This window comes from Martes martes (assembly GCF_963455335.1).
Source record: "Martes martes genome assembly, chromosome: 1".
Classification (NCBI taxonomy): Eukaryota; Metazoa; Chordata; class Mammalia; order Carnivora; family Mustelidae; genus Martes; species Martes martes.
Window position 1 is genome coordinate 198,174,676 of NC_137888.1, and position 13,244 is coordinate 198,187,919.

A 13,244-nucleotide genomic window follows, 5' to 3' on the forward strand; every position below is an offset into this window, starting at 1 on the left:
GTTCCTTTCCTCCAAGTGTTACCCCCTGCTTTGTTCCTAAGGCTGGTGACAGTGTTGAAAAATATGTAGCTATCGCTGACAACCCCACAAATCAAGCCAATAGTCCTTTGGTTAGGGTCCATTTTTTTTTTTATGAGACAAAAAGAACCCAGTATTTAGGGCATAGGTGTTATCTACTGGGTTATATAATTTCAATCACAATGATTTAGCTAAAACTCAGAACTTAATCTTGTCCCAAGTTTTTGTTTTGGCAAACCAAAGCCTACCTTGGTGCTATACTTTCCCCCTCTCCCCTTTTGCCTGATTCAGACCCTAATGCAAACAACCTAGTAAAAAAAGACCTGGTAATCAACACACAGTGGTCTTTAATGCACAAATGTTAGATTATCTTGATTTGGTTCCATTTTTTAGATTGTGTTCATTAGAAAGGAACTTTACTGGGGCCCCTGGCTGGCTCAGTTGGTGGAACGTGTGACCCTTGCTCTCAGGGTTGTGAGTTTCAGCCCCACATTAGGTATAGGGATTACTTAAAAATAAAAACCTTTAAAAAAGGAAGAAAGGAGCTTTATTACTAAATACTGAAATGTATCAGGCTTCTGCAGTGGGAATTTTCTTATTTTTAAACATTTAAAATCTAGTACACATAGTGCTACAAACTATTCCATAGGAAAAAAGTGCAAGCTCCTTTTCATAAAAACAAGATTTCCTTACCAAATAATCATACAAGTCTCACAGAAATGGCGACGTCTCACCAGAAAAAGAGAGCAGATACTCTGGAGGCAGAGCTTTAAACACGGATCATGATTTCTGCTATAGACTGAAGGTTTGTGCCCCTCTCCCCCAGTCTGCCCAGATTCATATGTTGAAACCTAATCCCCAGTGTGATGATATTTGGAGGTGGTGAGGGCTTTCTTTGGGGTGTGTGTGTGTTAGAAACTTTATTTTCCATCACCCTTCCTTTGGTATGTTCTGACAATAATTATGATTGCTCAGGTCCTTAGTCATGACCAGGAGAAGGTACTTACTAACTTACTGGTTTCATCGTACTTGGTTACTTGGTCTTTTTTTTTTTTTTTTAAGATTTTATTTATTTGACAGAGACACAGCGAGAGAGGGAACACAAGCAGGGACAGTGGGAGAGGGAGAAGCAGGCTTCTCGCTGAGTAGGGAGGCCGATGGAGGGCTCGATCCCAGGACCCTGGGATCATGACCTAAGCCGAAGGCAGGCGCTTAACGATTGAGCCACCCAGGTGCCCTGATTACTTGGTCTTATTGTGCAGGAAGATCCTCGGGTTGGCTGCTGGCATGCCCAGAATGTTAGTGCTGGTGACCATGTTACATTGCATGATCAAAATATTTTGGTGACCTCTTGGTGGTATTGACGCTGAACAGCTTGGAGGGCTGATGCGGTTGGAGATGCTGAAGGTAGTGGCGTTGTGAAAAAAATACAGAAGGCTTTGACAGTGACAGCCAGGGGTAGGAGCGTCAGCATACTACTTGACTGGGCGATGCAGTTAAGTCATGGCCTATAGAGGGACTGAGGTTATAGTGGAATATTCTAGAGGCTTCTAACTGCAGCTAATTCTGGAGTGGGGTGAAGGTTAAATCTGGGCATTGCTTTTCTTCAGATGCCTCCCAGGTGACTAATGCACCACTGGGGAAGAGGAGGCTCTCTGTGTTGTGAGTGGGGTGAGGGTGTGTTAGTGCTCAGCAGAGCTGTAGATGATCAGACTGCTGTCTGGGTGCTCAAAAGAGGCCCCTTTGGGATACTCATTCTTGCCTAATGGTTTGAAAATATTGCCTTTGCAGAAGGCAATATTTTGCCTCTTCTGCAGAAACTTGGGGAACTTTGAAAAACTTGGTTCTTGGTTTTTTGTTTTTGGGGTTTTTTTTGCTGTTTATTCTTCCTTGTTCAGTTTAGCAGTGGTTCCAAGAAATGGCTCCAGCCATTTCCTTTTTCTTTCTAGTCTCTTGGCATGGTTTTAGACTGTTCGCTTTCTTTTGTTTCTGTTTGTCCTTGAAGTATTTACATGCTTTAGAAGTTCCACAGGAAGGGAATATTCTGCTGCTGTAGCTCTTATCTGAAACAAGTGTAACTGCGTAGGGAGCCCTCACTCCCTCATGAGAAGAGTGGACAAGTCCTTTTTTTTTTTTTCTTTTTTTAAAATTTATTTTTAAAGTAGCCTCCACACCCTGTGTGGGGCTCGAACTCACGACCCCAAGACCAAGAGTTGCTTCTCTACTGACTGAGCCAGCCAGGTGCCCCGTGAGTAAACAAATCTTATGTAGAAATGGCAGAATGAGAAATTGCAGTTGTGCTCAGGGGATTAAGGAATATTTTTGGTACTAAGGGAGAATTTCTCTCTCTGAGCTGTGCTAATTACAAAGCAAAGTGGTTTTTACAGAAAGAAAAGACTGCAAATCCTAATGTAGTTCAGTGCATAGATTTGTGAGGTATTTATAATGCGCAGATTATTATATCTAAGCTTTTTCTCCTCAAATGAGCTCTTGTGACATTTGCAGGGGGTGGTGTCTGGTTGTTCTTTTTTAAAACAGAAATGTTAAAAAAATATATGTTTTTATTAGTCTCAATCTAGAAATCATTCTATTCCCTATTGGGTATTTACCCAAAGAATATGAAAACAGTAATTCGAAAGGATATATGCACCCCTGTGTTTATTTCAGCATTATTTACAATAGCCAGATAATGGAAGCAGCCTGAATGTTACCGATAGGCGAATGAATAAGGAGGATGTAGTATGTATATACAGTGGAGTGTTACTCAGCCACAACAAGAACGAAACCTTGCTATTTGCAACAACACAGATGGATCTAGAGTATAATGTTAAGTGAAATAAGCTCGTCAGAGGAAGACAAATACTGTCTGATTTCATTCATATGTGGAATTTAATTAATTAAATTAACAAATGAACAACAAAAAGAGACAAACCAAAAACCAGATTCTTAACTGTAGAGAACAAACAGATGGTTACAGAGGGGAGGTGGGAAGGGGGCTGGGTGAAATAGGTGATGAGGATTAAGATTACATTTATTACAATGAACACTGGGTAATGTACAGAATTCTTTTTTTTTTTTTTTTAAGATTTTTATGTATTTGACAGAGACGCAGGAGGAGAGGGAACACAAGCAGGGGGAGTGGGAGAGGGAGAGGCAGGCTTCCTGTAGAGCAGAGAGCCCAATGCAGGGCTCAACTCGAGGACTCTGGGATCATGACCTGAGCTGAAGGCAGACACTTAACGACTGAGCCACCCAAGCGCCCCTAGAATTCTTGAATCACTGTATTGTACACCTGAAACTAATAAACACTGTATGTTAACTACACTGGAATTAAAACATTTTTAAATTTTCCTGTTCCCATTGTCATAGCCCCTACCTTTTTTGTACATTATATACTTGAACAATATGAATTTCAGATAGCAGGTGCATAGGAAGCACCACTATATTGCAAACCAAATAGAGAACCTCAATTTATTGCCACATAGGGGAAAGCATACCAAAGTTTCCCCCGGAGAAGCCTTTGGAGTTGTTTACAGAGCAAAAAAGCTGAAACATGTACTGGTGGGGTTTTTGTTGTTGTTGTTAGTTTAACCCACTGCAATGAAACATCATGATTTTAATTTTCTGACTTTTTTGGATACTTTGTAGCTTTTAAAGAATTTGGAAGTTTTTCTTCATGCTAAGTCTGGAGAAGATTAGAAGCTGTTGACGTTTTGAATGGCATAAACTACTTGAAATCAGGTCAGTGTACTTGCAGAGGACAGTCGGGAAAATCTTCGAGGATTAGTTATACTCTGGAAGATAGGACTTATCAACTCCATTGTATTTAGATGTGTTTGTGAAAAATAATGATCAGTGGGGTCCTGAAGTGGCCAGAGTGTAAATTTTGTTTATGGTCTGCCTGTTGTTGAATCACAGTAGAATCAGTTCTAAGCTAATTATTTGGATATTTGGGCAGGTTCTTTATGACGTATGAGAGAATGAATTTTCTGTTTGTCGGATTCTTTTCTAGTGTTTTGGTACCAGCCCTAATGGACCAGGTATAATTCAAACGGTCTGCCTTCAGGGATACTTTAAAGATCGTAAAGCTGCATTTTTCCTTTTGGAGCTTGGGGAGAGTGTGTCCTTCATCATTAGTGAAGGGCTTGTTCTTCAGTTGTTGGAAGTTTTCCTTGTTATCATTAGAAAACACTTACTTCTTTATGTGCAAAGTCTATTAACTGGAGATCTGGGGATTTTGATGCTTTTCTGTCCCTTCATCTAGGATGGTTTTGACTACAAGTGATAGAAAACCCTAATGAGACTGGCTGAAAGCATAAAGGGAAATTTATTTTTGTTACATAACAAGCTATCCAGTACTTCAGTGACAACATCAGGGACCCTGATTTCTGTCCTTCTGTTCTGCATGCTCAGCATGTTGGCCTTGTCTTTAGGCTAGTATCTTTTAGGGTCTCTAGGTGGCTACCGTAGTCTCAGATACACATCCAGACAGAATACAGATGCCTCTCTTACGTTCTTTAAGGGGAAGGTGACTTTTCCCAGGGGACCCCTGGCCAGCTTCCCCTCTTGTGTCATGCTTAGAAGATGGTCACATGCCCTTTTCTAAAGCAGCCCTCTTGTAGGGATGGAAGTTTTCTTGGAGGTTCTCCCTGAGCTAGAATGAAGTTTCACATTCCCTTTGAGGTTGGACTACCTGATTGGTACCCTGTTAGCAAGGAAATAGTGGAGAAAGATGTCATCATCTACAGCCTTCTCAGTCCCTGGTTTTTAGAGTGGACCTTGGTGGACACAGACTTCAGGAGCAACCTCTGGTTGTTTATAAAAGAGTCAAAGCTGTTGCTGTTTCCAGGACTTCAGAGCTGGGCAGTAGGCCAGGCAAGCCCAAGCCAAGCCCTTTGCCTGCATCAGCATCTCCCACAGCATTAGTGGTGGGCATGTCTTCAAATTATAGGTGTGGAAATTTGAGATTTTATTTATTTGAGAGAGAGAGCATGTATACGCATGTATATGCATTGTGGGGGCAGAAGGGGAGGGAGAGGGAAAAGCAGACGCCACACTGAGTGCAGAGCCCCACTCAAGCTTCAGCTTATGACCCTGACCTGAGATCATGACCTGAGCCGAAATCAAGAGTCAGACACTCAACTGACTGAGCCACCCAGGTGCCCCATAGGTAGGGAAATTTGAGGTTAAGTGACTTGCCTACCTTTTTTAGATTCCAGGTTTATTTAAAAAGAAACGCCAAAACAAAGCTTATAGAAATATATTTTACACGTTAATGTCTTTTTTTTTTTTTTTTTTTTAAGATTTACTTTAGAGAGAGAGAGAGAGAGAGCGAGCGAGCACGAGCGGGAGGGGCAGAGGGAGAGGGAGAGAGTGTCTCAGGCAGACTGCACTGAGCGTGGAGCTTGTTGCGGGGCTCAATATCATGACCCTGAGATCACGACCTGAGTGGAAACCAAGAGTTGGGTGCTCAACCGACTGCGCCACCCAGGTGCCCCTTACATGTTTACTTCTAAGAAAATATTTCAAACACAGAAACAGTCCCATGACTTTATGTATATATCATGTAGGAACAAAATACCAAATTTAGATCTGACTGGAGATTGGACTTGAACCTTTTAGTCCTTTGGAGGCTGCCGAGGTTGCCATGCGTCTCTCAGAGTCCAACTCTTCTGGGGCACTTGGCACTATCGATCTCTCTCCTTTCTGACACCCACTGACCAGGGCTAGAAAGTTTAGTACCATCTGGGTACCCCATCCCCCATCAGAGGCAATCCTGGCGGGCGTGCAGCGGGACCAGGGTAAAAGCCAGTTGGCAGTGCTAGGTAGAGTCCACTGCCATGGTGGGTACCTCCAGAGCCCTGAGAAGAGGCCCTTTATAGCTGCTTCTCCACTTAACACTGCCATTAGGTGACTCCTGTTTTCATATCGTTGCGCATTTACTCCTTGCAGCCCTCTTCCTGGAATTATTTCATTCATTCCAACAAACTTATTTTTGAACATTTCCTGTATGTCAGGAACTGCCTTGGACTCTAGATGGAAACACAAGCGAATGGTTTGTGGTGGTGATGACAAGGAAATAGGGGACAGTACAACGATGTATTGCTGAGATGGTTGGCACAAGATACGTTAGGACCCATAGGGGTGTGCGCACCCAACTCGTGTTTGGGAGAATGGAGTCTGGGAAAATTTTGGGGCAGGGAATTGCCTTCTCCTGAAGGAAGACTAGAAAATGAACAGGTAAGCAAAAATATGCATTGTGTGCATTGAAGTGGTGGTGATTGGTTAAGGGAATGGAAAATCGCTTATTTTTGTTGATAGCCGTGAAATAGAACAGAGCTTCCTGGGTAGCTTTGAAGTAGGAAAATTTTGCAGTTTTGCAATAGGGTTCTTTAATAGCCTATTTTGCCCATAAATTAATGAGGTTAGGAAGGAAAATTACGTTTTATTTCTTAAAGGTAAAGCCATATTTCTGCTCTTACAAATATTTTTCTTTTTTAGTCTTGATCTTTCAGATTGTAGTCTTGCCTGCTACATTCCTAATTTCAAAATATATTCAGTATTAGGGAAGTTGACCATTACTTTAACTTTCTTGAGAGCAAGTTGACGTTACAAGGTAGGTATTTAAGTACAAAGGACCTTCCCTTGTCCTACTGGTTGGTGTAGAGTATATGGAAAGGGAAGCTCTGTGGCACTGGAGTGATGACTATAGATTTAAAGTAGAAGAAATTAGAAGCGTGAATTTCCTTGGGAAAAGCAAACCCTTTCTATGATGCTACAACTCAGCAAGGAATGGCTTTCCCTGCCTGCTCTTTGATTTTCAGCAGAAAAGTTGAAAATCTAGTGTGACCAGATTTCTCAAAAACCCTTCTTTGAGGCAGTGAGAGACCCTTACCATTACTGGATATAGTGAGAAGTCTGAACAAGATGTTGCATTTCTGTTTTTTTCCCTGAGTGCTTATCTTTGAATATGAAGTAAACAGGGATAGTTGGCCTTTCTGATGACCGTTAACATATTGTAGCTCTAAAATCAAATCCTTTAGGGTATGTGGAAAGTTATATGATAGCTAGGAAAGGAAGAACATGTGGGCTTCTGTGCATTAAAAAAATGGATGGAGGAGATCAAAGTTGTGTCATTCAGAAAAACTTGCCACCTGGCTCTCATGCACCAGGCAGCATTGTACGTGCTGGGGAAACACACAGCAGGGGCAAAAAACAGAATCCCATGCTTTTAAAAAAATATTTCTTAAATTTATTTTTAAAGTAATTTCTGCACCTAGCATGGGGCTTAAACTCATGACCCTGAGATCAAGAGCCGCCTGTTCAATCGTCAGAGCCAGCCAGCCGCCCTCAGAATCCCATTCTTACTCATGGAGCAGATATTCTGTGAACTCCAGTGAAGTTGTAGCTTGTGAGGTGTTTTGATTCCCTCTTTTCCTGTCTCCTTTCTTTTAGGAAAGAAGAATAAGCTGAACAGACTCTGACCATTGCTTTCAGCTTACCAGGACCTTCTGCCTAGCTCTCCTTTCGTGGCCCATGTGCTGCATCCTTTGCCCTCAGTGTGCAACTGGCCCCCAACGCAATGTGTGTTTGTCAAACCATGGAAGTGGGGCAGTATGGCAAGAACGCAAGTCGGGCCGGAGACCGGGGAGTCCTCCTGGAGCCCTTCATCCACCAGGTGGGCGGACACAGCAGCATGATGCGCTACGATGACCACACCGTGTGCAAGCCCCTCATCTCCCGGGAGCAGCGCTTCTACGAGTCCCTCCCTCCCGAAATGAAGGAGTTCACCCCCGAGTACAAAGGTCAGTTACTGGCCAGTTTGGGGAGAGCAGCAGCCTGGGGCTTTTGCATGCCCTCAGCTCAGTTTTCCTTGTTTTGTTGGCCATATGAGGTGATTGTAGGTCTGTTGTCACAAAGCAGCTAAATCAGTTTGTTAAGCAAAATTTGAGGCCAAAAGCACCAGCGAGGTCTTTAGATCTTGGAAATCTGAATTCACTGATAGCTAAACCTCAAAAGAATTCACAGCATTAAGTCCTATTTGTGAAGAGCATGCTGTTAGCAAGGTGGGTTCCCTGTTTGCTGGGATGGTCTAGGAGAGGGGAAGTACTTCTCTGGTTCCAGAGGAGAAAGAATTGGATGTTCTCCAGGCTAAAGTGGTGAGACAGCTGGCAAGGAGGCTGGGTGGAGCCGACATCTGTATGTGTTGTGGGAATGAATTGATGGTAAGGAATTTACAGAAGGACTGGGGGTGCCTGGAAGTCCTAACTTTCTAAAGGAAAAATAATGTTTGAAAATGTAAATTGACTTCATAGCATAGAACCCCATGAATATACACCAGAATTAAGTCACTTTATTTTTAAATTTTAAAAGGTTTTATTTTTATTTATGAGAGAGAGAGTGTTGGGGGCAGGGGAGGAGCAGAGGAATAGGGACAAGCAGACTCCATGCTGAGCGTGGAGCCCTCCATGGGGCTCAGTCTCGGGACCCTGCGATCATGACCTGAACCAAAACCAAGAGTCAGATGCTTAACCAACTGAGCCACCCAGGCGCCCTAAGTCACTTAATTTTAAACTCTGATTTTTGTCACTGTTCATACATTTTCATGATTGCCCACCATGTGTAAGTTAAATTTGGGCGGAGGTTCTGCTTTTTAATTTCCCAAAGCTGTTACGAATTTAGTCATGTTTACACCATCCTTTGCTTAAGGGATCCTCAGTGTTGAAAAACCAATCCATATCAGTATTTGTTGTTTTCGTAACTCTTTTTTATTGTGCCAGAGTATACATAATATAAAGTTTACCATTTTAAAATGGTAATTTAGTGGTATTAAGTACATTCACAGTGTTGTATACGATTATCATTATTTATTTCCAGAACTTTCTCACCACCTCAAATAAAAAGTCTGTACCCATTAAATAATAACTCCCCCTTTCTCCCTCACCTGAACCCCAGGTAACCTCTGACATACTTTGTTTCTACAAATGGACCTACTGTAGACATTTCATAGAAGTGGGATCATATCATTCTTATACTTTTGAGTCTGGCTTATTTCATTTAGCATACTATTTCCAAGATTGACCCATGTTGTAGCCTGTATCAGAATTTCATTTCTTTTTATGGCTGAATACTATTCCATTGTGAATATATATCACATTTGTTCATCCATTCATCTGTGGTGGACACTTGGGTTGTTCCCACTTTGGGCTATTGTGAATAATGCTTCTGTGAATATTAGCTTATAAGCATCTGTCTGAGTCGCTGTTTTCATTTTTTTTTTTTAAGATTTTATTTATTTTGAGAGAGAGAGTTTTGTTTCTGTTTTTAAGAGCCTGTCTTCAGTTCTTTTAAGTACATAGCTAGGAGTGGAATTGCTGGGTTATATAGTACTCCTGTTTAACTTTTTGAGGAACCACCAAACTATTTTCTATTGTAGCTACTTACTGTCTTACTGTCATTTCTCCACATCTAGCTGGTATGTACTTTGCTTTTAAAAAAAAAATTATTATAGCCATCCTAGTGGGTATGAATGGTATCTGTGGTTTTCATTTGCATTTTCTTTTTCTTTTTTTTTTTTTAAGATTTTATTTATTTCGCAAACAGAGATCACAAGTAGGCAGAGAGGCAGGCAGAGAGAGGTGGAAGCAGGCTCTCCACCAAGCAGAGCCCAACGTGGGGCTCGATCCCAGGACCCTGGGATCATGACCCGAGCCGAAGGCAGAGGTTTTAACCCACTGAGCCACCCAGGCACCCCTCATTTGCATTTTCTTAATGACTAATGATATTGATGTGCTGTTGGCCATTTGTGTACCTCTCTGGAGAAATGTATATTCAAGTCCATTGTGTAATTTTGAATTCGATGGTCTATTTGCTGTTGTTTTCAAAACAGAACCAGAAGAATACGGAATTTGAAGGAATAAATATTCTAAGCCTGCAAAAGGAGAGAGAAGCCAGAATCAGACACACTGCTGTCTCTAAGTGGCTAAAAACAACAGTTACAAATGCTTTATAAATGCAGATTCAGCCGCCTACTCTTCCATACTCAACACATTCATGGCCAAATCTTCTGCTATAAATATGCCAAAACCAGATAGAGAACTATAAGCCCTTTTAACTCATTGAGTCCTTCTGATGCTAAGGAAAAAAAAAAAAATCTCTTAAAAAGAAGTTGAGCCTTGGCTCCAGAGAAATGTTTTCTAAATCACAGCCACCAGAACTGGAACAAGTTTGAATCTCAGGTTGCCTCCCAGGGAAGGATTGTCCCTAGCATTGGTTCAGTTTTTCCCTGCAACTTTCTCTCAGACTGGGGAACAGAAGTCTTTAAAAGCCATAGCAGATCATTAGTACCTACTTTATTTTCTTTCTTCAGGCTGCATTTTTTTTTAAAGATTATTTATTTATTTATTTGACAGAGATCACAAGTAGGCAGAGAGGCAGGCAGAGATAGAGAGAGGGGGAAGCAGGCTCCGTGCCGAGCAGAGAGCCCAACGTGGGGCTCAATCCCAGGACCCTGGGATCATGACCTGAGCCCAAGGCAGAGGCCCCAACCCACTGAGCCACCCAGGCGCCCCCAGGCTGCATTTTCACTAGGAAAAAGAAGTATACGTTCTCAAATACACAGTTAAACCAAAATTTGATCCTTTCTTATTAAGTCAAATGAAGCCCAATTTATGCAAAGAAAATGGAAACTGTTATTGGTCTAATTCATATATATGAAAACCCAATACCACAGGGCTTTTGTTTTTTATTTTGAAATAAATTTAGGATTATAGGAAAGTTACAAAAAAAAATTAGAGTTCTCATCCACCCAGCTTCCTCTAATGCTCCTGTGATGCCAGTGTACCAGGTAAAGCCCTGTTATAAAGTAATGCATCTTTCCTTGCCTGGTTGTGGACCATGTGCAGGAAGTCTGACCCATCTCTTCAACCTCTTGAGTCCCACCAAAATATTTAATAATGTCTGTATGAATTGAAAGCTGCAGTTAATGGTCGCTCCAAAATGATTTGAGATACCACATGTGGGCTTGGATATAACCAGCATAATCCAAGCTGGTGAGCCCATTGCTTTATTAACCAATGCCTGGGACTTAAATTCAGTGCTTGGAAAGGATTATGGGGCATTGAAAGACAAGGGCACTGAAAGATCGGGATTGACATAGACCCCACCTCCCCTCCCTCTTTTGCTGTTCCAGCTGCTCTAGGACAGGACTACAGGGTCCTGTCTGCTGTTCTCATACATTCAGCAACCAACAGTGTGTCAGAAAGCCTTCTTAAGTGCTTTGGCAAGCCGACTAAAAACAGCCCTGTTAAGAATATCAGCTGGGTTTTAGGCTAACGTGGAAGAAGGTGCCAGAGATTCAAATGAAGTTCCGTGGCCAAACGATGTCTTCCATCAAAGGAGAAAGGAACATTGCACATTTTTTCTTCTCTCTGGCCAAAAGTATAATGCTGTAAATTTAACCGTTGTAGATACCTTTGTAGATAATAGCTATTTTTCAGTTAAGAGGGAAGCAGTAGGGGCGCCTGGGTGGCTCAATTGTTTAAGCATCTGACTCTTGGTTTCAGTTCAGGTCATGATCTCAGGGTTGTGGGGTTGAGCCCCACATTGGGGATCCATGCCCTGCAAGGAGTCTGCCTGAGATTCTCTTTCTCTCTCCCTCTGCCCCTCCCCCTGCTCACGCACACACGTGCTCTCTCAGATAAGTAAATCTTAAAACAGGGAAGCAGTAGAGAGGAAGCCACTATGTTTGATTCTATGAACTCTACTCTTGGAAAGAGCTCCTGACTTGTTGGGACTGAACTCCAAGTGGCAGACGTGCTGTGGTCTGTGCTCCAGCAGATGGGAGGCTACTTGTTGACAGTGCCAGCCAGTGTGCAGAGATGGATGAGGGCCTGTGAAAACCTGGCCCCTTTTAATATTGTCCCTGAGCTCCTTAAGTGAATTCAGGAACTGATTTTAGATTTTAAGAACAGTGCTGTTCTTAAGATCATGCGTATTGTTGGGAACCTGGGTGGCTCAGTGGGTTAAAGCCTCTGCTTTCGGCTCGGGTCATGATCCCAGGGTCCTGGGATCGAGTCCCGCGTCGGGCTCTCTGCTCAGCAGGGAGCCTGCTTCTTCCTCTCTCTCTGCCTGCCTCTCTGCCTACTTGTGATCTCTGTCAAATAAATAAATAAAATCTTTAAAAAAAAAAAAAGATCATGCGTATTGTTGATAAAATAGCTTATGTTAAAATCCAAGTCTTCACTTAAGCTAGTCATCAAGCATCAATAAAAGCATCCTATTAAAAAAATTTCTTGGGGTGCCTGGATGGCTCAGTCAATTAAGCATCTGCCTTTGGCTTAGGTCATGATCTCAGAGTCCTGGGATCGAGCGCCCATCAGGCTCCCTGCTCAGTGGGGAGTCTGCTTTTCCCTCTCCCTCTGACCCTCCTCCCCACTTGTACTCTCTCTGTCTCAAATAAATAAATAAAATCTTTTTAAAAAATTCCTTAAATAGGGGCGCCTGGGTGGGTTAAAGCCTCTGCCTTCGGCTCAGGTCATGATCCCAGGGTCCTGGGATCGAGCCCCACATCGGGCTCTCTGCTCAGCAGGAAGCCTGCTTCCTCCTCTCTCTCCGCCTGCCTCTCTGCCTACTTGTGATCTCTCTCTGTCAAATAAATAAAATCTTTAAAAAAAAAATAAAAATAAAAATAAAAAATAAAAAATAAAAAATTCCTTAAATAACTAACTGTAGTACAGTTTATAATAACCAAAATCAGAAAATGAACCCTGATATAATAAAAATAACTAATCTCTATACTTTATTCAGATTTTGGTAGTTTTCCCCCTTGTGTTCTTCTTTTGGTTCATGTTTTCACTTCACATTGCATTTATTCCTCCTCAGTCTCCTCCATCTTGAGAGAGTATCTCAGTCTTTGTCTTTCATGACCTTGACACTTTTGAAGAATACTAGCAGTGGTTTTTTGAAATGTCCCTAAATTTGAATTTGCCTTATATTTTTCCATGATTAGACTGAGGTTATTTATCTTGGGCAACAGAAATGATCTTGTGTCCTCTCAGTTCTTCCTGTCCGAAGATACTACATTGTTATTGGTGATTTAATTTCAGTCACTTGGTTAAGGTGGTGTCTGCCAGGCTTCTCCACTGTAAAGTTACTATCTTCCCTGTTGTAATTAATGAGTATCCTATGGGGAGAAACTTTGAGACTTTCTAAGTATCCCCCCCCCC

General features: G+C 42.0%; 1 protein-coding gene across 2 annotated transcripts in view; it reads left to right on the forward strand.

The window, feature by feature from the left end:
* The window catches only part of IP6K1 (inositol hexakisphosphate kinase 1), a 60,585-nt gene that overhangs the window by 32,334 nt on the left and 15,007 nt on the right, over window positions 1-13,244 (forward strand). The window contains exons 1-2 of one of the 2 annotated variants that reach the window (XM_080806970.1): window positions 3,667-3,759; window positions 7,474-7,823. In XM_080806970.1, the coding sequence (XP_080663096.1) occupies window positions 7,601-7,823 (223 nt within the window). In that variant the 5' untranslated portion in view covers window positions 3,667-3,759; window positions 7,474-7,600. Of the gene's footprint in view, window positions 1-3,666; window positions 3,760-7,473; window positions 7,824-13,244 lie in introns of those variants that run through there. The other variant, XM_080806969.1, reaches the window with a different exon arrangement.